The sequence below is a fragment of the Azolla caroliniana genome, unplaced genomic scaffold, assembly GCF_043228905.1.
Source record: "Azolla caroliniana isolate FFs.n. ecotype wild unplaced genomic scaffold, voAzoCaro1.0.p SCAF_9, whole genome shotgun sequence".
Lineage (NCBI taxonomy): Eukaryota > Viridiplantae > Streptophyta > Polypodiopsida > Salviniales > Salviniaceae > Azolla > Azolla caroliniana.
In genome coordinates this window covers 3,965,601-3,992,049 of record NW_028230444.1, presented here as the reverse complement: position 1 = coordinate 3,992,049, position 26,449 = coordinate 3,965,601, and the positions used below count along the sequence as shown (strand labels likewise).

The 26,449-nt window shown below is 36.6% G+C and overlaps 3 protein-coding genes across 6 annotated transcripts; 2 read left to right on the top strand and 1 right to left on the bottom strand.

The window, feature by feature from the left end:
* Positions 1–2,840: 2,840 nt before the first annotated feature.
* LOC147859935 (uncharacterized) lies at positions 2,841–15,053 on the bottom strand. Of its 2 annotated transcripts, XM_087325003.1 has the most exons (16): positions 14,350–15,053; positions 12,925–13,005; positions 12,741–12,820; positions 12,516–12,660; positions 11,990–12,433; positions 11,380–11,550; positions 11,111–11,302; positions 10,564–10,761; positions 8,850–9,029; positions 8,576–8,701; positions 8,262–8,420; positions 7,934–8,086; positions 7,557–7,644; positions 7,415–7,473; positions 7,248–7,305; positions 2,841–3,064 (listed from the first exon to the last, which is right to left on the bottom strand). In XM_087325003.1, exons 1-16 carry the CDS (start codon positions 15,022–15,024, stop codon positions 2,937–2,939), a joined length of 2,937 nt encoding a protein of 978 aa, XP_087181129.1. In that variant the 5' UTR covers positions 15,025–15,053; the 3' UTR covers positions 2,841–2,936. The 2 variants fall into 2 exon arrangements, with proteins under 2 accessions (XP_087181129.1, XP_087181130.1); XM_087325004.1 differs by lacking the exon at positions 11,111–11,302.
* Positions 15,054–16,381: 1,328 nt separating this feature from the next.
* On the top strand, positions 16,382–20,026 carry LOC147859934 (peroxisomal membrane protein 13-like). Its single transcript, XM_087324152.1, has 5 exons — positions 16,382–16,521; positions 17,747–17,977; positions 19,090–19,418; positions 19,539–19,631; positions 19,760–20,026. The coding sequence occupies exons 1-5, from the start codon at positions 16,509–16,511 to the stop codon at positions 19,976–19,978; spliced, it is 885 nt and encodes a 294-aa protein (XP_087180278.1). The 5' UTR covers positions 16,382–16,508; the 3' UTR covers positions 19,979–20,026.
* A 1,390-nt stretch (positions 20,027–21,416) lies between these two features.
* LOC147859933 (deoxyhypusine synthase-like) lies at positions 21,417–25,077 on the top strand. Of its 3 annotated transcripts, none has more exons than XM_087324914.1 (8): positions 21,417–21,732; positions 22,398–22,565; positions 22,669–22,887; positions 23,161–23,247; positions 23,529–23,634; positions 23,902–24,101; positions 24,462–24,533; positions 24,662–25,077. In XM_087324914.1, the coding sequence occupies exons 1-8, from the start codon at positions 21,478–21,480 to the stop codon at positions 24,665–24,667; spliced, it is 1,113 nt and encodes a 370-aa protein (XP_087181040.1). In that variant the 5' UTR covers positions 21,417–21,477; the 3' UTR covers positions 24,668–25,077. The 3 variants fall into 3 exon arrangements, with proteins under 3 accessions (XP_087181040.1, XP_087181038.1, XP_087181039.1); XM_087324912.1 differs by having other exon boundaries at positions 21,418–21,732; positions 23,866–24,101; XM_087324913.1 differs by having other exon boundaries at positions 21,418–21,732; positions 23,866–24,101; positions 24,624–25,077.
* The last annotated feature ends 1,372 nt before the right edge of the window (positions 25,078–26,449 follow it).

Here is a 26,449-nt window from a genome sequence, read left to right as displayed (position 1 = left end):
TTTGTCACAAACTTTTATTGTGGCATGAAGATGCAAACGAAGGTTTGCCAAACATTGTTCAAACATAGTGTAAAATCCCCAAGTTTGTCACTTCAAACTCATTTTACAAACACCCTTGTCTTTGGCCAATGTACTCTTCATAGATACCTCTAAGTAACTTATCATCCACGTCGATGATAATGATTATTTGTCTCCCATCCTTTGTTCTTGTATATATTCTTGCATCAGAAGCACATTGCTTAAAGTCAATCCATTGTAAGAAATTGTCTATTGTCTTGTTCCAAGCTCAAACTTTATTTCCAACCATACACTACCTTCTTCGACTTGAAAATTTTATTTTCTAAATTCAACAATTTAAACCCTAGTGTGATTGCATCATATATAAATCCTCATTTAGATGCCCATTCAGAATTACCACTGTGACATTGATCTGATTAATCACCCATGCTCTTGATTCAAGAAAAGTTATGACCATTTGACTTGCCGTCATTCAAGCTATCCGAGCAAACATTTCTTGTACATCATATCCTTCGATTTGGGAGTACCCTTGCGCTACTAGCCTAGCCTTGAACTTCTCAAAAGAACCATTTGCATTATACTTTGCTTTCCACACCCATTTGGTGCCTATCACCTTCTTAGTCATAGTTGTTAAGAAACGTGTATTCTGCGTTTTAGAGTACTATAAAGTATTCTACACGTATTCTATGTTTTAGAATTGCCATTTTGTAATATTTCACATAGTTTATGTATTTAACAAGTATTCAACATTTCAAATAAGTTTCAAAATTTTTAAATGTTTACAGTTTTTTAAAAATACTTTAAAATTTAAGAAGTATTTAATGTATTTTCCTAGAAAATAGATTGCCATTGGCTGGAATACATCTTTGATTGATGGGATAACCTAAGAACCCATTTTTCAACTAGGCGTGATTGTTCTTCATCAAACACATCACAAATTGTCAACATCTTTCTTGCCTCTGAATCATAGAGTTGAGAAGCCTTCAACTCTACTTGATGTCAAAGATACACTTCTTGGTTTTAGCATTCAACTTCCTATCAATGTCCAGATCATGTGTTTAACATGTGCACCCAAAGGTCCTACTACAACATTGAAGGTTTTTGGCCCGAATACACTTCTTGTGGTGTCTTCCCTTGAAGTGCCTTCATGTAGCTCTAATTGAGAATGTAAACTATTGTGATCATTGCTTCGATGCATTGTTGGGTCAAGCAACACATGCCCGAACCATACCTTTGAGACTGAACAACCCGGGTGGCTAACTGTATGCCAACCTACAAAGATACACTTCCCAATTTTCTTTGGGAAAGGGACTACCAAGAATCTAGTAAAAGAGTTTGAGTGGTTGGGGAAACAATAGAAAGATGGTTTGGTTGTCATTGGACAACCCAAAGACCCAAATAGGCTTGATTTATATAGGTCTAGTAATAGTGAAGACACTTAGTAGTTTGATATGAAGCAATTGTACATCGCCATAGAGAACAGTAGGTCCTTATACACCCTCCTAAAATGTTTAACAACAAATGTCAAGCAACCAAAGCAACTGCTTTTGTTGAATGAAAGCAGAAGTAGCATTAGATTCTATTATTACCCAAATAATCATTCAATTATGTTACTCCAAGCTTTGCCTTCACAAAAGTTATCATCCCCTCTACTTCAACAATGGCCTTTTAACATCATTCGTATCTCCAAATAGGTTGTACCTACATACGAGAAGGGGGGATTGATGAATCCTCTATTTCCAAGAGAAATAGCTCAGTTTAACCAACTAAAAAGTTTGCAAAGTATTATGGATGAGGAAGAACCCTAGCAATAGACATGTATGGGCTTGGAGAGAGGCCTATTCTAGGTCATCTCGACTATTCAAGTGATAAAACAAGGTAAAGAAACCTACAACCTCTTCATACCAAGTCGAGTAATCAAGAGAAAAGGGACTCGAGCTCTTAACCTTTGGTTTTGGAGACCATTGCCATAAGCATTTGGCTGGATGTACAGTTGATTCAAATATGTGTTCATCAGGTTTTTAGAGCCAAGTCCCTTTGGTCTCGTGGTTAGGACATCATCTTTTCATGTCAAAGAAATGAGTTCTTGTTTGCCATCTCAACAACAATTCAACAACAATTCCATTCAAACATTCCACAATGCCATACTTATTGTACTTGTATGCGATTGTGAGTTGGCACTTAATGCCAGGCTCATGGCAATATTCACATGATTCAACAATAAGAATTCACCATCTTGATCAAGTCGTAGCTCCTACAACTTACCAAACTCACACTTAACAAATTTATACCATTTTTTTATGTTGCTAAAAGCTTTAGCCTTCTGTCAAAGAAAATAAACCCGCACCTTTCTACTAAAGTCATTGACTGCTGGCATATAATAAAGAGATCCAGGATGGTAAGACAGTGCTCAAACTGAATGGTCTTGAAATACAAAGCAATTGTCAACCATATAATGACGAATTGCTCTTGCAAGATGATAATACACCTTGAAGTACACCATCTGGACGGTTGGAATCACACATTTCTTGTATACATGATAAAGTCCGTTTCAAATGCACAATTTAGACTACAAATTCTCACGTATAGTACATGTAACCACTAATAGATCAGAAGTCACTGCTTTTAAATATCAATATATAAAGCTTTCTAAATAATAGGAAAAGTTTTGTGGTGCTAAATAATCTAATTTACAGGGCACTGTTTTATGAACATGCAACATTAATGCTGTCATAACTCATTGTTTCACCTACTTCAACCTTTGAATAAAGTATACATGCTCGCTGACAATAATGAACTTGTATAAATCATAACTTAACAAATGCACGGTGAAAACGCAATTTACTAGTGTGAATTAGGGATTATACAGCATATTTCAACATCAAACGACAACCGACACCTTGTATATGTTGTTCAGATTAATTGCATTTAACCTTTTTTTTCTTATTCATTATTTTTTTCTTAAGACCTTCTACAGCAGCCTCATGGAGCCGTTTCTGAAGATTCTGCAAATTCGCCTCTGCAGGTGGCCTAAATTTTGAATACCCTGCATTGTAAAAGCTCTGTTTTCTTTCTGTAAATAGCAAGTATATTAATTATAGAATGTGTAAATACAATAGACGGCGGTGCAATATCTAGCAAACTATCATGAATTGAACTATCATGGTTAGCTAGGTTATGGCCAACTTATCTAGCAGTAGCATGGAGCAAACAATTACTCATGGGTTGACATAATCACCAATGAGCAATCGGTCCACCAGGCTTTAGACGAAAACATTCGACTATTGATTAGGGATCGGCAATGGTTTGGTTTAGGCTTAACCTTATCCAAGCCAAACCAGTTAATCCTAAACCGTTTTGGGCTTCTTAAACCTGAACCAAACCGATCCCTAAATCAGTTTAGGCTAATCCGGTTTGTGCACCTCACCATTATTCTTCTTCCCCTCAACCTCAACATCAACATCAGCACCACGACCACCATGACCACCTCAGCTACAAATATATGATGGCTATGGAGACATGCATGAAAATTTCCATGCTTCTACAAGACACATGGACATGGCTTGCCCTCGGCCTTGCCACCATAGCCACCTTAATCCGAGCTTTCTTCACTCGACCTCATCTCTATGATCGTATCCAACCTTATCTCATTACCAATATGAGTAGCAATGCTCGTAGAGCCCTTACACTACTTCGCACTCGATCTCACAAGTTAGGTATTGAAGTTGCATCATGGTATCAAAATGTAACGAATTTGAAGACATGTAAACTATGAAATGAAGGCATGGTAGAGGATGAATGTCACTTGCTCTTCACATGCTCGATATATAGTGCAATTCGTTCAAAAGATATGTTGACATACTAAGAGGGAGTGATAACTTAAGATCCATACTTAAGAAACCACCTAGAAGGTTGAGCTCATATGTGTATGCTTTATTAACACATAGAGACTTTGTGCTTCAACATATGAATACCCCTTCTTAAGAAGGAGACATATATCAAGAACACATGTATACTCTGGTCCCATAGGTCAATATTGGCCTCTTTATGGACGATTTTAAAAATAAAATAAAACCTCTCTCTTCCTCCCTCTCCTCCGACAAATCAATCCAATATGTTAGGTAAGAAAAATGAATCCACTGTAGCAGATAAAAAAGGGGAAGCGATAAAAGATAAGGAAAATGTTTGTATTAAAGAAGAAGAAGAAGAAAAAGAGAGTATGCTATGCTCATATGATGACTTGTTCTCTGGGGTTCTACCGTTGGATAATAATTGTATACAAAAACCTCCGATGATTCAACACAAGAAGCAACAATTGCATTATATAATTAGAAAAGAGGAAAGTATACATCTTTCACATTCTTGGCTCTCAAGATGTGTTTGCTTTGAGAAACTAAGCTTGGCATGTCATGGGCATGCCACATAGACCCAATCTTTGGGCAGATAAATTGGGAGAAAATATCAGTGGCTACTATCGAAGAAGATCATCACAGGAAGAGATCAACAGCCATCATCAAGGAGCTTAAAGGTTGGGAGTGCCGAAGAGGATCAGTGAATCAGAGATTAAAACAATGTCAGTAATTGCAGACAGCAAGAGGTGGTCATCGTCCGCTATGTAGTATGCAGGTTCCCCCCCCCCCTCTCTCTCTCTCTCTCTCTCTCTCTCTCACGTCTGTGTGGAGACTCGTGAAACGTCACTCTAGTCTTCGATTCAACAGTTGTTGCCGATGGCTATGGCTTCCTCTCAGTGAGTCAGTCTCTCTCAAGTTTCTAACCATCTAATTTCTAACTTTTAAGATTTTCTCTAACCTAACTATTCGATCACATAAACGTATTACCCAGTTTGAGCCGGCTTGGCAAGGCTCAAGCCGAGCCGAGCCGAGCTCAAACCATTTAGGCAAGCTCAAGCCCAAGCCGAGCCGAGCCACTAAGCCGGTTTAGCAAAACGCCGATCCATACTATCAATCATATGGTTATACTAAGAATAATTATGGAAGAAAGTTGATTACAAGGTAAAATGATATATTGTTGTCTTGTGGACTTCCAGAAAGTCTTTGACATTGTACTAAGGAGAGAGTTTTCAAAAAGAATGATAGAGATCGGAATGCTATTAGATAATAGAGCAATTGTAGAACAATTGTATGAGCAACTTGGTGCCAATTGAAAATGGATAGCAATTTTTCAAGGTACTTCTTAAGCAACATGGGGATCAAGCTTCTTTTTATATCCCTATATGCTAATGATGCTGTTCGATTTTCATATGCTTTGGGTAATATGAAACAGTCAGTAGAATGTATTGGAAACATTTTGTCAAATAAGCAAGCTTGCTATTAACAAGAACAAAATAAAACACATGGCAATAAAAGCATTACAACTAAGACATTATGCCACTTTCACATACAAGGAAGAACCAGTACAAATAGTACTAGGTACAAATAGTTTGAGAATCAAAACCAAAAGTGATACACGAGGATGGGAACTACGATTTATATGCTTTATGGAGATGAAATGTCGGGTGAAATTTTCGAAATTTGATCTTACATATACAACTGGGGATTAAATCCTCAATATCCTATCCTATCATGATATTAGAAAAAGGCTCTATGTCCATAGAGGTACTGATCGATCACATATTGCCAAGAGTGTAGAGGATCACAAAAGTCGCAAATATACCCAATCACATATTGCCAAACAGGATTGGAACAAAGAATGCAAGGTACAAAAAACTATTAGGAGCAAAATCCTCTGATCTTGCTGGGTTCTTGACATTATAAAATGATGAAGAGTACAAGATCTACTAGAGCTCTCAAGAGATGCTATGAAGTATGTGATCATCAAGAACAGATTATTAAGGCGCTAAAGATGAAGTAGGAATATGCTCAAATCTCAAAATTGGAATATTGCATGCATCAAACTTTCAGCTTGTTCCAAACTATCAACTCTCTCTTCACTTGGGCACATTAGACTACCCATGCGTATGAAAGCCTTCGCAACCCAGGTGCAACAACACAATTAACAGGGTCATGATCTATCAACTTAGCTAATGGCCAGTTATGCAGGTCTCCTCAACCCTATCAGGAGACTATGGATTGACAGAACATCAATTGGTCCAATAAATCCACATCACTGGGAAGACTTATGGATTCAATACCACCCTTATCATCGAGAAATAAAGGTCATCAACTCCCGCAATCACAGGTGCTTCCCTCACTTCAGAAATCTCTCCATGTCGGATCGACCTATGCTAGTGATTTTTCAAAGACAAAAATGTCAATTGTACATGAATTGATAGCGAAATTCCTTAGTCATGTTCTATTTTACTAGTGCTTTTCTTAATTACATTCATTTTGATTTGTTCTCAAGGCGAGACAACATTTTAAAATGTAATCTCTGGTTTGTTCTTGTAGGCCATTTTGGCCTACAAGACCAAACCATTTCTTTTCTGACAACATTTATTTTTTCTTTCTCTCTTTAAAAGGTATGATTCTATTGAAACATGACAATATAAAACGCCCTTGCTATCTCAACTACTCCAAAGTAGTGAGGTTCTTATGGCAACATATACCCTGTAAGGTGTTTGTAATTCTAAATGACAAAAAGCCAGCTCCGAGGACAAGGTATTTGTTGTGGTACTAATTGAAGTTCACCAAACAAAAACTTATTTCTCGACCAAGCACCAAACCTGATAGTTTTCAAGCCACTTCTAGAAAGATGCCTTCAGTTTTTTCTTTTCACTAAATTGATTAATTAATATTATCTTAGTCAAGTCTTGTAGGCCAATATGGTCTTTTGGAGAAGTTAATATATCTTACTTTTTTCTCTTTAGGAAGTCTCAATCTTTTTATTTGATTTTCAAGAAACGTACATCTTGTTTTTTCATGTGGGTAACCTACGCTACTCAGAATTGTAATCATGACTTGTCACATTGGTCATGTGCAATCATTAATATACATTATCCTCATCTCTAGGATGCATAGGGTAAGCTATCCTTTTTATGAACTTTCAAACCAGGGTTCAAATCTCACTAATTGCTCTAAACTGCACTGTATGAACTCATGATTGAATGCATGGCCTTTTTGAGGTTCAGTAGGTCATATTTGGCCTCCTAACTTAATTCAATCTATCAAACAAACATATTAAAAGATAATTACTAGACTGTAGATAAGATTTGTAAACTAGAGATATGAAAGCTCCAACTCAGAGATTTTAATCTTAGTAAGCATTATTACCACTTTCAGAAGTGCCCATGTTCATCGAGCCATTAGAGATTGCAACAATACCTCCATCCTAAAAGCACAATCATAAACTTAGTGTGAACATATATATACATATATCAAAAAAGATCAATGAAGCAATCATGTAGGAAAATGTAGTAACTGGAAGAGGCTCTATTCACCTTATCTCGTACAATACTTTGACTGCACCAATGAGCTAGAGGAGGAACAAGCAACCTTCCTGAAAATGTAAATCTGCATTATGGATAGAACACAACATACACTAATAATACATCTGATTATCCACCAGGTACATAAATCTACCAGAACGAGAAGTTTTCAAACCAAATGCAGCTGATATAAGCTTTTTTGACACCGGGACTGCGGGAGACGGGAGGGGAGGTGGAATCATCTGATGAAAGAGAGAGTCAGTTCAATCAAGCAATAAAATCCAGCTGGCAAAAGATTCAACAAGGTCATGAAAGCTGGTAATTCTTTCAAATAATTATGTCAGAAATTATTTGAAACTCTGAAATCACCCTATGTTTAATGATTTTCCCTAATGCCCTTAGTCAGCTCACACTTGAGTGCGAATTGATCAGCCTTTTCTTATATGTGGCGCTTAGGGTAACTAAATCTATATTTATTCTTTATTCTCTTTATACCAGTATTAAAAAAGAATAATGTCAGAAATCACATACCCCAGTTTTGCATGGAGTATGCATTCCCCTCTCGTGAGATTGACTTTCATTCCCAATTTCTTGCAAACAGTCAGGAAAGTCAATAACTTCAGAACTGCTCGATGTTCTTTCTTCAGATATTGATTGTAGCTTCTCTTTCGTGAGTGAAACCAACTGAGAAACGAGAGTCAGTTAAAATTAAAATCAATCAAAGAATATAATAAAGCTTAGAGAATATATAACATTAAATCCGGTCATCATGTGAAATAAATACATCAGAAACTGCTTCCAATGTAATCTAGATGCTATTACCAGTATTCAACAAGTGTAATGATCAGAAATCACATACCCCCAGCCTGCATGAATCATGCATTTCCTTATCCTCGTGAGATTGACTTCCAGTTCCAGTGTTTTCATCTTCCAAAGAGTTAATAAGGTCAGCTTCAGAATTGCTCGATGGTCTTTCTCCAGATCTTGATTGGGCCTTCCCTTTCAAGGATGGAATCATCTGATAAAAGAGACAGTGAGCTCAATTAGCAATATAGTCCATCTCACAGATTAAAACAACCATATTAGAACGCATGTATCAATCTAATCAGAAACAGCTTACAATATGAGCTATATATCAATATCTGACAAGAATAGCAATCAGAAACCACATACCTCAGCTTCCTTCTCCTCATGTCTTTCTGTCTCAGTTTCTTGCAGAGAGTTAGGAAAACCAAGGCTGCTGCTCAATAAAAAATTTCCAGATCTTGATTGTATCTTCCCTTTTATGGGTGGAATCATCTGATAAAGATAGAATCGGTTGTTCAATCAAACAATATAGATCATACAAAGAGATCATAAAAATTACGCACATTACAAATAATTCAGAAACTGCTTATAACATGACCTATACAAATATGCAAAAGTATAATGGTCAGAAATCACATACCTCAGTTTGCTTCTCCCTGCAAGATTGACTTTCAGAACAAATTTCTTGCGAAGAGTTAGGAACGTCAATAACTTCAGCACTTCTCAATCTTCTCCCTTCGGATCTTGAGTGGGTTTTCCCTTTCATTTCCCCATCTAGCATACTCTCTGTGTTTATTGAATGCTGAGCCGAATTTTCAACCTGCAAAAATAGTTGATGAATATCTAACGCATGCATATCTAGATTGAGGCCATGCATATAAAAGGGTTTCATTTTGGATAACCAATGTCACAACCATTAATCAATTCAAAAACTATCCGAATGTAAAGCATTTTTATTTTCTTGTTGTTTTCATTATTATTGGAAAGTGATAGGAAGGTAATTCCACAGGCAGCAGCATAAGGTGGTAGTGCAAAAACAGTTTATGAATACCTAGCACCTACATACCTAGATTGGGGCGGTGCACATAAATGAATTACATTTTGGAAAATCTATTCCGAAGACTACCGAAATGAAGATTTACCATTTTTGTTTTCTTGCTGTTTCCTTTATTAATGGAAAGTGATGGGAAGGAGGCGTCAGAGATGCATAACGCAAGGCCCAAAATCAATTTATAACTTTTGATAATATAAGCATGGATAGATAAACATATGGTGTGAAATAACATTCTATGATTTAGAACTGCCACAGAAAAAGTAATAGGTAAAAACATAAGTTTTTCAGAATATAGTTGATAGCATTCTTCACATAGAAGAAACGTAACTGTACCAAATATTTTTCTTGATTGTCATGAAAAAACGTTCCCATCATACATGGATGCAAAATGATATTAGAAGTACACACATCAGCACCAACCAAAACATAAAAACTGTTGATAGACAAAGGCAATGGAAAAGATAACATATAGTTGCAAAGGAAATCATTGGATTATATCATCATGGATACAAATGAGACAATAGACAAGTAGGTTGGGAACAACAGCAGGTCCACTTTGAATTCACATCCCTACACAATGCCTTTTGTCAACATTATTTCTTCGAAGCTTTACTCATAGAAATTCTATAGAAATGCAATCTCTCTAAAAGCATTTATGAGCCGACTGTAGAAAAAGACTTTAGCCCAAAACATCAGAACCTAGAAACTGGATCTTCAGACTATGAACTAAGCTGTAGATTTTGCCTCATCAGCGTAATGAGCACAACTACACTACATATCAGCTATGAGAGTGCTGCTGCTCTGAGCCACCTCAATCACCAAGTGCAGGGTCAGATTCAACATGTTGAAGTCCATTCCAAACAAATACTAAATAAACTACCAGTAACAAACAAACACTAAATAAACTCTTAATGGCAAGACCCAGTAAATTGAAAAGGAAAACATATCAAAAGCATAGTTTCATCTCTTTGGTACTTAGCTCAAGTGCAACATCATCAAATTCATAGCCAGGGGCGCAGAATACAGTTCTGTTATCCCTTCTAATATCATCACAGACTAAATGCACTGCAAACTAAAAGAACTTATACGACAATGTTCCATCACATTTCAAGGTATGATGGCCAGATTTACCAATGAAAAGATGTGAAAAAAAAAAAGTTACTTGTATCCAAATAAAAGACATGCATAGATACAAGGCAAACAACTGATAATTGCCACTTGGTGGCTAACGACATACAATCAATTCATAAAGGAAAGAGCCTATGCTAGAATTCTCAATAGCAGCAACTGATTAACTTACCGTTCCTTTTCCCTGGTCGATATTTCCATAACTAAAATCAATCAATTTTTCAATTGCGTGCTCAGATTCTTGGGGTGTGTGTTCATCAACTTCAAGATGCTCTATAGTATCCATGATCATGTCCACGTCTTTATCACCACAAGAATTGAGATTCTGAGCCCTATCTACAAAATCCTCCTTCATGTCATTCTGTTGCCTCTGGTAAGAAACATCCACAAAGAGAGCAGATACGTGTTAGCCAACACCATTTTGAATTTGATGATCAATTACACAGTAGAAAATGCATAGTTACAAATTTCATTGCGCCCAGTGATGTGTTGTTCAGTCATGCTACATATACGTATCAACATCTAAGATAGCATTTTCAATAGCAGCAGCATATTTGGGCATGAAGCCAAGTGTATGAAATGAGAGGATGTGGCTTCAGTGTTGGGACTATGAAACCAAACTTGAAATTCTCTCAGCAAAACATTCTCAAAAAAATAGTTTTATTCAACATATTTTAATTTCATTAACACAAATTCTAGACTTGCTTATGAATGGATACCCTTACATTGTTCTTTCCAGACTTTCTCATTGACTTTTTTTTATGAGCAACCGCCTCCTCCTTTATAGATGTATCAGTAATAACCTTAACACTTGCATTTACATCTGTAGCCTCTAAGCTTGTTCTTTCAATGTTTTCTGACGCATCACCACAATTTGTGGCTCCATTAATAATCTTGTTTTCATTCCCATCCTGTAAAGTTTGTTAGCGTTCTTAAGAAAGTGACAGCCTGACATTGAAAAATAGAGCAACACAATAAGAATATTTACCATATGCCTGCTAGCCCGTTGCATTGATCGTGTGATACGTTTTGGTAGCTGTGACTTTTGGGTTGACTTTTCTCTATCATCTCTAGTCTTTCTTACATTCTCTTTTGGAATTACAGGACTATCGAATACATGAGCTTTCCCCATTTCTCTCAGGACACCCAAAACATTATCCTGAAGACATGCCATTCTATGATTGTTATGGGATGAGATTCACCAAACATCAATTAGCATACATCAGGCCAGACACTCTGAAAGAATATAAAGAATGACCCCCACATGCACAAAGAAATAATGGCCAAAATTACCAATGGGCCAAAGAACCTAAGAAAACATAATGTACAAGGCATTCTTTTGATTTCCATTTGAGCTTTGATGGCATGTTATGAAAGAAATATCTAGCATCTAGTGATGGTAGATAAGGCAGATAGGAAGGTCTAATTATATCCTTTGTAAACCAACTTAATGTAGGTGACAAAACTGATACATCCAATGGCCAGCATATTCAATTTTGGGCCAAATTTTGCAGAAAGAAATTTAAATAAAATGTCCTTAAAAAATGATAAAACATTATAAAATTCATAGGAGAGAGAGAGAGAGAGAGAGAATTCACTGTTTTTTCAGCTGGCACATTTTCATGCAATTCATCCGTTGTCGTTTGACTAGACGATATGGTCTCATGCAATTCCTTAGTATTATGTGTTGATGGAGCTGTACGTGTGCCATATTTTTGCAAATCCTGTCCATCCATTGCACTGGATGCACTTAATTGCAGAATTTCATCCAGTGGAAGTTTGGTATTGTTTTCCTGATATGCAGTGGCATCTACTTTTTGACCACATGTAGTAGATGTATCCATTTGGCTGTTACCTAATAATGGCAGACACTTCTCTTTGTTTGCACAACCTTCAAAACCTAATTCAGATGTCTCAATGCCATTCAACGCACCAGTTTCTGATACTAAGCTTATTGGATTCCTAATTGTGCATGTTCGAATTTCATTCTGCAGTAAATGGTTCCATGTATATGGAAACCCAGAGAGGAACATATGTACAATCTGTCCAAAACAATATATAGGTGTAAGCAATATAACACGGAACTACAAAATTTCTAATAGACCTGCTAATTTGAGAATAAACCTCAATAGAGAATCCATTTGCAATAGTGGTGCAATCATCAATAAGTCCTATAAGTCGAACTTCAACACCATCCTGTGTCATGAGCCTACACTTGTCATTGCGTTTTGTGATTGCTGCCATTTCTTCTCTTCTACTACCTACTGTTCTGAAAAAAGTTAAAAATTAGAATTCTATTGCAAAAATTAACCTGGATGTATTCAAGAATCAGTGTAGAAGACAGTATACCCTGGACTTAATAAACCTCCAACTGCTACTTCAACACTGCTAGTACCACATTTAATCAAGTACCACCTATACAGTTTGACCTAAAAGATAAAAGAACCATTATGATAACCACCTTTGCTAAATTCTTATCAGTGGATATCATTTATATAATCATTATAACCATAGCTCAATTTTGGTCTTATACCTGCTTTTGTGGTGCTGTCATGTGGTGATCTGATCCATTTACTGATGCCATCCTGAAACCTTGCCGATCACAATTTCTAGGCTGCATTTTCAATGTTTAACTCACTGCCTCAAAACTGTGCATTCTATAACCATGAATTCAGGTTTTGGAAGACTATAATTTCAGGATGTACATGGTAGCAGTCCATGGTGGAGTAGAAAATAGCAAGGTGAAAGGAAACAGTGAAAAAGAGAGACATCACACTGAAAAATAAATTGGCTGACAAATCACAACTCCATAATAACTCTTTGAAATCTGTTTTCTTTGTATTTGTTCTGTAGTAAAAATAATCTTAAGATATTACTGTGCCCGGAAGTATTACTTAGATTTTGTATAAGTTTTCATAAAAAATAGCAATGAATTAGTAGTTTCGTCTAGACGTTTATACAAATCCCAAGTAACTTGATCAGAAAGCTAAATAGACAATAAAATTTATCCAGTTAACTCCATCAATCTAGACCTAATGTATACCAAGTCACTAGATCGCTTCACTGTATCAATCTAGCCTTAAGCCTGCAACATTAATCCATTTTTATGCTTACCATTTCCACCAAACGTGGAAACATCTAAATCCATTTTTATACCTCCTTTTTCATGCCTCATTTTCATATTATCTACTTAGAACCGAGTAAAACCTTAAATCAATTTGTTCAATCATTGGCTACTGTGACATAAAAATGTGCTTTATCATCCAAAGGAGATATTTATGCTAAACAAGACCTAATAAGTGACACAAATGTGAAAATCGAAATCTATAAATGTTGCTTGAATGTTTTCCTCTATTTTGGGTGAGTAGTTGTATAGCAAATCATTTACACTTAGATTAGGAGGGTTGCAATCGCCTATCTACTTAGTTTCATCGACTTAATATTCTAGTCGAAAATGTTAAATAAACTTTCTATGAAATTTAAATGTTCGTCTGGACTCTATAAAATCACCTGTCCATTATTTCATGCATGGAAAGGGACTGCACAAACTGGATATTAAAAAGTAATTGTCATAATCCAAACAACTGATATTCCTTTAGCTTATGGTTTTCTCGTACAGATTCACTGTACTGTTTCTCTCATGCATGGGGATTGAAAGATGCCATTTTTAATTGAAGAATTATTTTATATACATGGAGATGAATAGGTGTAAATATGATGCTTTTTTCCATCGACATAATTAGGTAGCAAATAAGATGTTACTTGGGTGAAATGAAGATGCTGTTTCTTTGTACAGCAAGATGAATAGGCAACATTCATAATATTATTTTGCATACATGAAGATGAGTGTGTGACATACAAAGATATTAATGGTGGCTGAGGATACAATAGTATTCATTATTAAAGGCAATTGACTATGCTTAGATCAATCTAGAAAACAAAAATGCATGAAAAATACCTGGGCATATGCTGAAGGAATGAATTTAGCATTTGACGCAGGTTGCACATAGGGGGATGATGACGCCATACCAAAATCATCGGTTTGAGGAGTTCTTGGAACATAAGCATTTTCTGAGACATTATATGCTGGAATAATACCTTCAGACACTGAAAATTTACTAAAAGAAGGTTCTGAAGATCTGCAAGAGGAAATTCTTCTTCTACACTCTTCTGAAGGATAAGAAGGAGAAGAAGAAAAGCACAGATCGGAAGGTCCACGTTGTCGAAAGCTTTGATGGATTTCTGTAGGTTTCAAGAAATTCGGGGAACCAGAAGGTATATGATTTTGATGATGATGTTGAAACTGATGATGATGACGATTGTTGTAAGTAAAGCTTCCATTCTCTTGATCAACGAAAGGCGTCTCTTTGGAAGGAAGAAAGGTCGCTCTCTCAAGAAAGTTTTCTCTACCAAGGAAGCTCTCCCTCTCGAGGAAGTTCGCAGTCTCGAGAAAGCTGTCTCTATCTTGAGGTTGGCGATGGTGGTGCTGCTGCTGCTGATGATGATGGTGAGGAGGAGGAAGACGATGAGAGAGGGAGCTATGGCAGGGAGGATGGAAAGAAGACGACGGATTACTGTGGAATTGCATGGTCTGGGGAGAAGAAGCTGCAGAAGAAAATTTCCTGTTCATCATCCGCCCGCTACCGCTCTGCAGGAGCGACACAGAGAATCAGAAGAGAATGGGCGGGAAAACTGGGGAGAGATGAGAGATGAGAGTCGGAGTGCGCATGTGGCCGCGTTCACACTGGGGCGCCCGGACAATTTCTTGGGGAAGCCCATCTCTCCGTATTGGGGGCAAGAAGCTCCCCTCATCTTCTGGCTTTACACACGGCCCCCATCATCATCATCATTGAGATATGAGTTCAGAGTGACTACTCACTCCTTGGACAAAGACACCTCTCAAACTTCAACATGTTAGTAATGCGTTCAAACGGATTGGTTGCTTATGGGTTTGGACCACAAATCGTGCCCTGGGGACATTTTTGTCATAGGAAGAAGCTCCCCTCATCTTCTGGCTTTACACACGGCCCCCATGATCATCATCATTGAGATGTGAGTTCAGAGTGACTACTCACTCCATGGACAAAGACGCCTCTCAAACTTCAACATGTTAGTAATACGTTCAAACAGATTGGTTGCTTATGGGTTTGGACCACAAATCGTGCCCTGGGGACATTTTTTTCATAGGAAGAAGACCATTTGGTGGGTGAACCTTGAAAACTTGACCTACTTGACGACACACACAATCCTCGACCGCTTCTCTTTTTGCCTTTTCCCTCTTTTTACCCCCAGAGGATGGGAGGGGGGGGGGGGGGGGGAGATCCAACACTCTAATCTCTTACATGTGAGTTTTCACTCGATGACAATGTTGTGTGGGGTAAAAAAACAAAGTGAGTTTGAAGCTCACACCAGCTCACAAACCCAAACTTGCACCCAATAATACACGTAGGCCAAACACGAGTGAATTCAAGGAAAATGGAATGGTGAACTTCATAATCCCTTTGTCTTGGTTCACACTCAAAACCACAACACAATGTCTGTCGAGATGTCATTTGGTATGCACCCCCCCGAACATAAGCTCGTATTCAATATAACTAGCACAGAATAACAAAAAAGGGTACATAAAGAAATTGAGAGCTGAGATGGCAAAACCAATGGCTTGTCCAAGGTTTACGATCTTTATGGGCTGCTCGACCCAAGTCCCATTGCTCAATTGGTTTAGGAGGCGGTGCGATAGTTCAATTCATGATAGTTTGCTAGATATTGCAGCGCCATCTATTGCATTTGAAAACTCTCAAGCCGGGTAAGGCTTAACCGGTTTGGTTGGGACAAAGCCAAACCGGTTAAGCCGAACCCGAACCGATTTCGATTTCCTTGTGAAGACATGAATGTGAGTGAGTGAATGTTTGTGTGCGTTTCACTGCATAGAGGAAACCGAAAGACTTATTATTAAAGAAATAAAACACGCAAAGCAAAGAATTTTACGTACACTCTCTGTTTGCGTCCATCTCTCCATCCTTTGCTTGCCTTCTTCCCTTCCATCTCTCGCATTCATCGTTAGTTACTCGTCGATCCATCCACAGATGCTTCCCTGATCGAAGGCATTCTGCCATCGCCATGACCTCTTCGGGTAATCTACATCCAAAACCAAATTCTATTTGATTGCAACTCAATCTTCTCTCGTCGATCAATCCTTGCCTCCGTTGAATCGCATATTTATTTAATCCATATGATCATGGTCTTTTTATTTCCTGTTCAAGAATTCAGGTTTAGGTTCACAGCTCAAGAGTTCGAATTTTGGAATAGGTTAAGAATTAACGAGAATTAGAATTAAATTTTCGACAAAGAGTCAGATTTAGGGCTTCGTGTAAGAATCTATTTTTTAGTGTATAAAATCTGCTTATAATTTTGGCATTTTTACATCGGAATACAGATTTTGCGTTTTAAAACTCAGAATCAGAGGTATGGCTTTACAACTGAGAACCAGATTAACGGTTTCTGATTCTGGTGAAAAAAAATTCTGGAATGAGTTTTCTCACGATTTGTGCATAATCTGGAATTTGATTTTGAATTAATAGATATTGCAACCAAAATTGTGCAATCATGCTAATTTGATCTCCATTTTAGTTCGATTGAAATCATTGTTTCTGTTATTTGCTTATATAAAGTGCGAGTAAGGATAAAACATTTTGGGCTTTTTTTTCATTCTTGTAAAACTAGTTCTTTTTTTGTTTACGTGTCCATTTAATGTAGTTACTGCAACCTCTCTTATATGTTGTTCAAGATATAAGATTTTAGTTTCTCGGTTTCTTTACAAAAAAATGGGATAAGATTGTTTAATTCATGAGGTTTCTAAAGATTAATTCATCAAAAGTGGAGCTCAGTTTTTTTTTCTTCCTTAGAAAATATGTTTCTTGTCTATGTATTTCATCTCTCGATAGATTTCTAAACATTAATTCAGGAATAGTATACTTTTTCAGAACATTTACAGGAAGAACTCATTTATACCCCTGACTCTCGTTTTATTTCCCCAACTATTCATATGTTTCATTATTTCCCAAAATGCCGTAGGTAAGCTCTTGAAATAAAAAAGAAATTGGACGAAAATACTTTATAATTGCTCAAATAACAGGAAAAAGGAAATAATTGACCATATAATTGCTTGAGATGGAGTTGACCAAAGGTATTTGGGGAATATCGAAAAAAAAGGGGCATTTGTGGAAATAAAGAAAAATGTAGGATATGTCGGTGATTCAGAGTTTTCCTCAAATATTAACTATTCATCAGTACATCAAAATGCATCACACTGTGCTTAGCACGCGGTAATATTTTATTTCAATGTGAACATGTTTCAGGTTGTTTGGCTCCTCCCAAACCATGGGAGAGAACTCCCAATATTTCTGGTCCTTCTCCTTTCCAGCCGTCCACATCTGCAAATAGCACTACCACAATTGTTGAATCTTCAGGTGTTTCTGCAAATGGTGCCAAATCTCCACTCACAAATGTCGCTCCTCACAATGGCACCATCCTTGGTAGACCAATGCCTCCAAGACCTTGGGAGAGAAATGCGATCAATAACTATGGAGGTTAGTCATGTCTCTTACTTAACTCGCAGAGAACTGTATTTTATGAATATTTGTCAATTCTCTTAACTTGCAAAAGTACGGAAGTTTTTCTTTATGTTGGTTAGTCAGTTCTCTTAGCTAGTGAAGTGATTTGATGTGATGGAGGTTGATCTTGCTTCTTAACTAGCAAATGGATGTGATTTGTCAGAGAATGCAAGAGTCATTTGTATACATGAGGGGTATCTATTAGTAAAAGTCAGGCAATCACGTGCTTCCATCAACCCTTGAACAAACCTTGTAGACACTGAAAACCAAGCCACACAAAAAATTGATGTTGCAGAATAAATTTTCTAGTCGAGCATGGTCTAAATTTGTCTATCTGTTTCAAAAGATTCAGCTTCTCATTTTGGTAGTAAACTTACTAGGAATCATCATATTGGGATTTAATAGAGATTTTCTTATCCCCTTTGCCTGAAATGTACCATAATACAATAACAATAAGATCAAAGCCTCCAACATATTGGGAGAGGAATGCTACGAATAGCTATGGAAGTTTGTTGAAGTTCTTAATGAGCAAAAGGATTGAATTTTGTTCTTGGAGAATGCAATAATGGTTTACTAGTATACATGGGAGCTCAATCTTTGTAATTGTGTGGTTGTACCAAACCTGGGGAAACTCCGTATATTTATCGGGACCTATAGACGTTTTTCTTGCAAAATGGAACAAGAGATTGAACTAGATACTAATAAAATGTCTAGCAGACTATTACTACTTGGTTTTCCACATTTATCATCAACAATGTTGGAATGTTCAATAAATACAGCAGCCCCAGTTGGCTACTTCAACCTAAAATTCTCATAATAGGGAAAGATATGCACTATTGTATCCCCTATCTCTAACCCCTATTGTACGCACATCATGCACTATCCTCAACAAATACCATTGTTGTACACTCTGTCCGTGCTCTTAATTATATTGAGCAACACCTCAATTCTATGGTGAAACATGTGTGTCTTCATTTTATGGAATGTAGGTTTTATTATTTGGAGAATGCAGGAATGTGCCTGTGCATATTGCTTTTTTGAAGCATTACACTCAAGGGCAAGTGATGTTTTTTCCTATGAAAATGCAGGATACGGATCAACATCAAATTACAATCAGTATTCAGGTTCACATGGAACAAATACATATTATGGTGGAAGAATGGGTAACCAATATAATGGAGGAGGATATGGAACTGTAGGCGCATATGGTGGCGGTGGTATATATGGGGACCAAAGACTTGGCAACTCATACGGATGTGGTGGTTTACATGGAAGTGGATATGGTGGAGGTATGTATGGAGCTGGGTATAGTATGGGCATGGGTGCTCCTCCCATGTTTGGCAGTGATCTGAACAATCTCGGAGGAGGTGTTCCTCCATCAGGTCCTCCCTCATTATGGCAATCTATGCTAAAAGTGGTAAGTTGTTATTGGTCCTTCACATAGATACCTCTCTCTCCTTCTATAGATGTATAGAGTTGTTTTATTATATGGTTGATGATACTTCAAGCCCCTGATGTAGATGATTGCTTCCTGCAGATATATGGAGTTGTCACTTTCTTTGGTCGCATTTCTGTTCTTGTTGATCAAAACACTCAAGCATTCCAGTTCTTCATAACGGCGTTGCTTCAGGTGCATGATTCTTTTTTGATAAAGTTACATCATTAGATTAGCAGACACATATGTGTGTGTGTGTGTATATATATATATATATACACTTCTTGCACGAGTTTTAATATTCATGTCTATCTATATTACAGCTTTTTGATAGAGCTGGATTACTCTATGGCGAGCTTGCAAGGTTTGTTCTGAGATTGCTAGGAATATGGTCCAAGCCAAAGCTTCAACCTAAGGTGCAAGGATTGCTATTGCCAAGTAATGAGAAATCTGAGCCATTTACTTCAGAAACCAAAGAAATTGGAGGTGATGCATGGGATCATGTATGGTCAAAGGAAAAAGATGTTCATAAATGTGGCTAAGGATCATATAAAATTCTTTTATGCTTAAATCCTGAGCCTTTTAAGGGGTTTTTATGGCAGGGGTATATGCCATCTCTTGCATGTGCTTGTAAAGGTGCTATTTATTTATTTATCTATATGTTATGTTTTTAAGGGCACGTCGTATCAGGGTTACGTTTATTTTGCGTTCGTTATTTGTTGATATTCAAAGAATGCACAATGTGGGAGAAGTTTTATAAACGTATGATGTGATCAATGTTGCATATGATGTAAATTCAGACTAGCTTTGCAATTTACTATCTACCATTTTTCCCGCGTCTACTTTTTTGTCATTGTTTCGTGAACATGTATGCAATGAATAAGAATCTACTGAGTTATTTCTTCGGGCAATGTAGAATGAAGTTAATATCACATTGTACAATCGTGACCTTTGTTTTTGCATTCACGGTTGTGTTTAGAGTTTCTTGTGAGCAAATATTCAGAACACAATCCTATGTTTTAGAACAATTTTCGGTTCAAGAATCCAAAGTGGAAAGAAATGGAGATGTAGCCTTGAAATTGCGTTGTGCTTTGTTATAACCAACTATGAATAGCTTTATGCTTTTGATTATCTTTTGAGCTAGCGAAACAACTACCCAAAATGATTGAAATGCTTCAGACCATTTGGGTATAAGAGATCATGTTCCATATTATCTATAAATCAAATTTCAGAGAACTAATCAAAATGAGAAGAACAAGGTTGGGAAAGTAGAGAGAGGGAACAACATTGGTTATTCTTAGACTATTCGTGTTGCCAAAGCGAGATCTAATACCCAATGCAATGATGCGATTCAAATATATTTTCTTTATTGGATGTTAATAGAAACTTTCCAAGGCAACTATATTGTCCTACCCTTTGTCTAGCATGTAGAGGCAAACAAGCAAGCATAGTCCACAACATGATCGGTTTGCCTAGATCAAGGGTAAGCTTTGTACATTGCATGATCTTTTTGGCCCATGTAAGAAGTACCAATTGCAACAGGAGTCAATGACATCATCTCTGTTTGGGTTCACAAGAAGCAACATATTATAAGTCATGAAAGGGGTTGTGTATTGTGTGGTTTATCAAGTTGGATCCCCAAGTTATCGTTCATACGTGAACACCCACATTATCAAGTATACTTTCATTATCACTTTGACCCATTTCACTTAATGAAAAATAGAATCACTTGACACTTATGTTTTAGCATAAACATCATTGGATTTTAATGATGAGAATGGAGACGTCGAGCCACACGAGGGCAGTGTTAAAAATTGGATATTATGAATTGTTTACTCTAAAATTGATAGTAAGACAATTGTTTACTCTAAAATTGATAGCTTTATGAAAATATCTTAAGAGATAAAAGGCTTTCATGAATTGCCTTCAGTTTGCTTCTTGGAGATTAGGGTAGGGGTATGCTTGCAATTATGCAAACTTTGATGGTTAGTTTGCCACTTCCAATTATTAGGGCTTCTGTGCACCTGCTAACGATGGAAACATGGCGATGCAGGTACACAGCCAAAATAACGATTCTGTGAAAATAGAGATGGAGAAAGACGGCAGCGAGAACTTATTAGATCGCATTCATGGCTCTGTTATGCGTGCCTCTGAAGATCTTAGTCATCATGCCGACCCTGTCTGCGGCTATGATTTCGACCAAGGAGTAAACTATGGACGTCTTCTTGAATCCATGATACATACTGGATTTCAAGCCTCTCACCTTGGTCAGGCCATTTCTCACGTCAATCAAATGGTTAGTTTATTTATACTGAAATGGCTGATGCTTTTTGATAGCGGAATGGTTGAGTTTTTTTATGATGGAGGGGTTGAAATTTTTATATTGAAGCAGTAGTTTTCCGTAGGTAAATTGTTGAGCTTTGAAAATAAAGTGGTTTTATTTCTGGTCAGGAAAATTGTTGACCTTTTAGCAGTGAAATGGTTAAGGTCTTTATGATGAAATTGTCGAGTATTCTGATAGTTAAATGGTTAGAGGTTCCTTATGAAGAAAATATTTAGTTTGTTAATGAGATTTCTTTTCATAGTAAAATGTTGGTACTGGTCTTGTAAAGATTGATATCTGGTAATGAAATGGTTGGTATTTTATAATGACATTGTGCTTATTCTTAATCAATTGGCTGGTATCTGATAATATTTATCTAGTGGCTGGGTATTTAATAGCAAATGATTGGTTTTTCATGATCAACTAATTGGTATTTGATAAGAATATAGTTGGTTTTTGATAAGCAAGTGGTCTAGTGTTTGGTAATATAACGGTCAGAACATCCTTCTATATTCTTTGCTGTCATTATTGTAGCTTACACCTATAAAATAGTTAGAGCATATTAATTAATTTTTGGCATTTTACAGATTCTTCAGTTCTGATCTGAACTTGTTTTGAGTCTTTGCATGCATATTCAGCTTGATTGGAGACTAGCTCATGAACCACTGGAAGATGATTGCTCTGAAGAACAGAAGGATCCTGCATTTAGAGAGAATGTCAAATGCAAGGTATTCCTAGGTTTCACATCAAACATTATCTCATCAGGAGTTCGTGAAACCATTCGGTTTCTTGCCGAGCATAAGATGGTAAGGCACTAGTTTCTCAACTTAACAATATATATTGATTGTCTATCTTCGGGTTTTACCTCATTATCTAGTGACATATGGTGGCATTTTTTGAAGTTTTTAGGTCGATGTAATCGTTACCACAGCCGGAGGTATCGAGGAAGACCTAATCAAGTGCTTGGCTCCTTCATACATTGGGAAATTTAACTTGCCAGGGTCCCAATTACGATCAAAGGGCTTGAATCGCATAGGAAATCTATTGGTTCCAAATGAGAATTATTGCAAATTCGAAGAGTGGATCTTGCCCATCCTCGATCAAATCCTCCTTGAACAAAAGCAGCAGGTCTTTATTATGTCTTCTTGGATATGGGTCTTATTTGCATTGCATTCTTTGGTTTTGTATTATTTCACATAAGAGACTCAAAAAACTATAGTTTTGGAAGGTGTTGAATGTTCCGTGGCACTGCACTAGCGTAAAAGTATGAATTATCGGTTGTAATGGAAATAGGAGTTTTAAACTGCTTAAAATCATGTGAACTGTGAATGCATTCAGCAACCCACTGGAGTTTTCTTGTGATAATTCTTTAAGTATTTGCTTTTGTTTTTATGTTTTTAGGAAATTTTGTGGACACCTTCCAAACTGATTGCAAGGTTGGGGAAAGAAATAAATAATCCAAGCTCATATATTTTTTGGGCTCAAAAGGTTGGATTATTCTCTGATATAAGATATTTGACTTTCAAAATTCAATATAAAGTGTACCACGAGCAATGGTGGTTTTACATAGACGCTAAAGGATATTTTATGTGAATCTGTGATCAATGCTAGTTACTATTTCTTTGATTCTTTTTGTTCGACATAATTCTGAATGGTCATCTTCTCATTAGAATTGTGTCGACATAAATAGTCATATTCTCATTTTCATGAAAAGATGATAGAGGTAGATCTAGAAGGTAATAATACCAATAATTTGTCCTTTTTTACAGCATGGCATACCTGTATTTTGCCCTGCTTTGACAGATGGTTCCCTTGGAGACATGCTTTATTTCCACTCTTTCAAGAATCCAGGACTTGTACTCGACATCATTCAAGGTGTGTTTGATTGATAATAAATATTGCTTTGCTACTAATGAAATCATCTAAACGTTACTGATCAAATAATCAAAATGTTTACTCAGAGCATAAAACTGTTGTGCTATCAACTTATCAAAATGCTTCCTCATCATACTATTATAATGCTTGGTCATCAACTTATAAAAATGTTTACTGTTAAAACACCAAAATGCTTGCTTATTTTCTTCATTTTGTTTTGTGCATTCCAAGATATAAGAGCCATAAATGGAGAGGCTGTTCATGCAGCTCCTCGGAAAACTGGTATGATTGTTTTAGGAGGGGGTCTTCCAAAGCACCATATTTGTAATGCTAATATGATGAGAAATGGTGCCGATTATGCTGTGTTCATCAATACTGGTCAAGAGTTTGACGGTAGTGATTCAGGAGCTCAGCCAGATGAAGCTATTTCATGGGGCAAAATCCATGGTAGTGCAAGTCCTGTGAAGGTATGTGTTTGGTTTATTATTTTGGGGAGGGAGGGATATAAAAAATTCCATTAAAATATTTTTGACATTTAACAGAGTACAAGATTTCTCTCAATGTAATGCAAAGTTTACTGCTCTATGGGGTTTTATGTGGGCTAATTTTGAGTTTGTCTTCTGGTAAAGGCTCAGAAATTAATTATTGTAAGCTATCAGGATACTCCTATTTATTACACAACCATGACTGCTGCAGATGGCAAAATTTTGAAAATTTACGTGTAATTTAAGTATCCCCAAAAAACATTTGATGTATTTTGCCTTTATAATTATTTACCTAAAGTATGCAACATGATTCATTGCTGACTGCCCCTATCATGATTTTAGGTTCATTGTGATGCAACTATTGCATTTCCATTGTTAGTAGCTCAAACATTTGCTCAGCGAATTCATAAAGAGGTATGGTGTTCTGAAGTAATTTTATTGTTGTTTTTTGTTGATGTTCTAAAACAAACTAATTTATCTCTTTCTCGATGTTGGGAATAAAAGGGATGACTACATCTGGATGTTGAATGTTCCTATGCCAGATTTGATTATGCCATAACTGGCGCATTTGAAAACTATTACCAAAGATTTGGAAGGTTCATGATGGTTTAGGGTTTAAAAGCAATTGAACTGTTTCCAAGTATAGGATAGATATGAACTAATGAATGACTTACAGTCGGGGGCCGACGAAGTTTGTTGCATACAATCACCTGAGGATTGCCTACTAATATATTTTTACATTTGGACGTGAGCTATGTTGTGAGCATCTCTTCAAACTCACTGTTGGTTTTATTTTAACAGAGTTAAATTCTTCATTGATTGGTGTTGAGAGATGAAATGTGTTCATGATGACAGAGCCAATTAATGTTGCCTCATTTTTGTACAATTGCTCCATCTTTGGTGCTGACACTGGGTAGTTTCCGATGGTGAAGATTGAGCTAATGTTTTATTTCCATTATATTTGTCTTTGTTGCACTAGATGAATTGAAGCTAAAAAAAGACACTTCCACAACATATCAAATGCATATTTTTTTAACTCAAAAGAATAAACTCATCATCGAGTAATTTTACGATTGGATGTCTGTCAATGCAGCACTGCTGTACCATTTTGGGGTATCTTTTGGAATATTGCAGTATAGTTCAAAATGTGATATGAACTACACATTATACACATGTAGGTCATCTGTAGGTTGGCTAGCGCTATCATTCTGTAATAAACTGTCTATGTAATGATTTTATCTTTGTCCAATTTAAAACACATAATGTACACATGGGTTTGAGATGATTGAAAGCATAATGTACTCATGGGTTTCTACAAGTTATATATGCCCTTATGATTTCATTAAAGTGCAGTGCATGCTCGTTAATTTAGGAAGAAAAAAGAGACAAGAAAAGCTCACTACTTGTCAATCATCAGGGCTGAGTACACTCTCTTGAAGGTGTCTTTATAGATTGAATGGAAACGGTGAACCCATTAATCTAAGCCTTTTCACAATCTGATCTCACTTAATCATTGATTGTACTTTCAGCCTTGTGGTTTTCTTTCATGATATCTTTTGGTTCTCTTTCTCATTGAAATCAAGTACACCCCCTTGAAGGTGACCTTACAAACTAATGAGCCATTTTCATACACTTATGCCTTGTGGCCCTCAATTGTACTTTCATGACATTTAATCCAATCTTTCAACGTGATATCTCATCAGCAGAATCTGGTCAGTGATAGACTATCTTTGTCCAAACGACTAGTTGTTCTTGGAACTTTGAATCCTAGAGTAGTGGACATTGATTCTTGCTGTAGTCCTTCTCTTGTAATTGAATATATTCTTGGATTTCCTAAGTCTCCCAAAGAGAATAAATAACTTTCAAATTGCAAAGTCAACAACGGGGGAAAGTAGGAAAAAATATTTCACGAGGTTGGTTGCAATCATATTGATTTGATATTTTTCATTGAAAGTGATGAGAAGCCAGGGTTTTTGCCACAGATGCCCTCATATATTATATCATACTTGGCCATACTTCCCCATGAGGCCATTAACGTAATTAATTATGATAAACTATGGGTACCCATACAATAGTTTTCAGAGCAAAAATTAAAAACCCTCCAAAACTACCCCTAACTTCTTTTTTAATTTCCCGAAATGGTCACTTAAAGTTTTGGTTATCATGCATCTTTGATTACATCCTGAATGATTTTGGTCAAGCTTTTGGTTATTTTCCCGGTTCTCCTTCTCCAAAGAGCACATATAATTGATATTTTACCATGGAATGACTCAATTAATACATAAATTGCGTACTTATCAGGATTAGGGAAGGCATTTCCAAAATACGAA

Coding starts and splice junctions, on each gene's coding strand:
- LOC147859935 (XM_087325003.1), bottom strand. CDS start 15,024: ATGATGAACAGGAAATTTTCTTCTGCAGCTTCTTCTCCCCAGACCATG. Junction 9,030..10,563: donor TCGACCAGGGAAAAGGAACG/GTAAGTTAATCA, acceptor CTATTTTTGCAG/GTTGAAAATTCGGCTCAGCA. Junction 7,306..7,414: donor AAAGTATTGTACGAGATAAG/GTGAATAGAGCC, acceptor TTGTGCTTTTAG/GATGGAGGTATTGTTGCAAT.
- LOC147859934 (XM_087324152.1), top strand. Junction 19,419..19,538: donor GGCAATCTATGCTAAAAGTG/GTAAGTTGTTAT, acceptor TGCTTCCTGCAG/ATATATGGAGTTGTCACTTT. Junction 19,632..19,759: donor TCATAACGGCGTTGCTTCAG/GTGCATGATTCT, acceptor TCTATATTACAG/CTTTTTGATAGAGCTGGATT.
- LOC147859933 (XM_087324912.1), top strand. CDS start 21,478: ATGGCGATGCAGGTACACAGCCAAAATAACGATTCTGTGAAAATAGAG. Junction 21,733..22,397: donor TTTCTCACGTCAATCAAATG/GTTAGTTTATTT, acceptor ATGCATATTCAG/CTTGATTGGAGACTAGCTCA. Junction 23,248..23,528: donor ATATTTTTTGGGCTCAAAAG/GTTGGATTATTC, acceptor CCTTTTTTACAG/CATGGCATACCTGTATTTTG.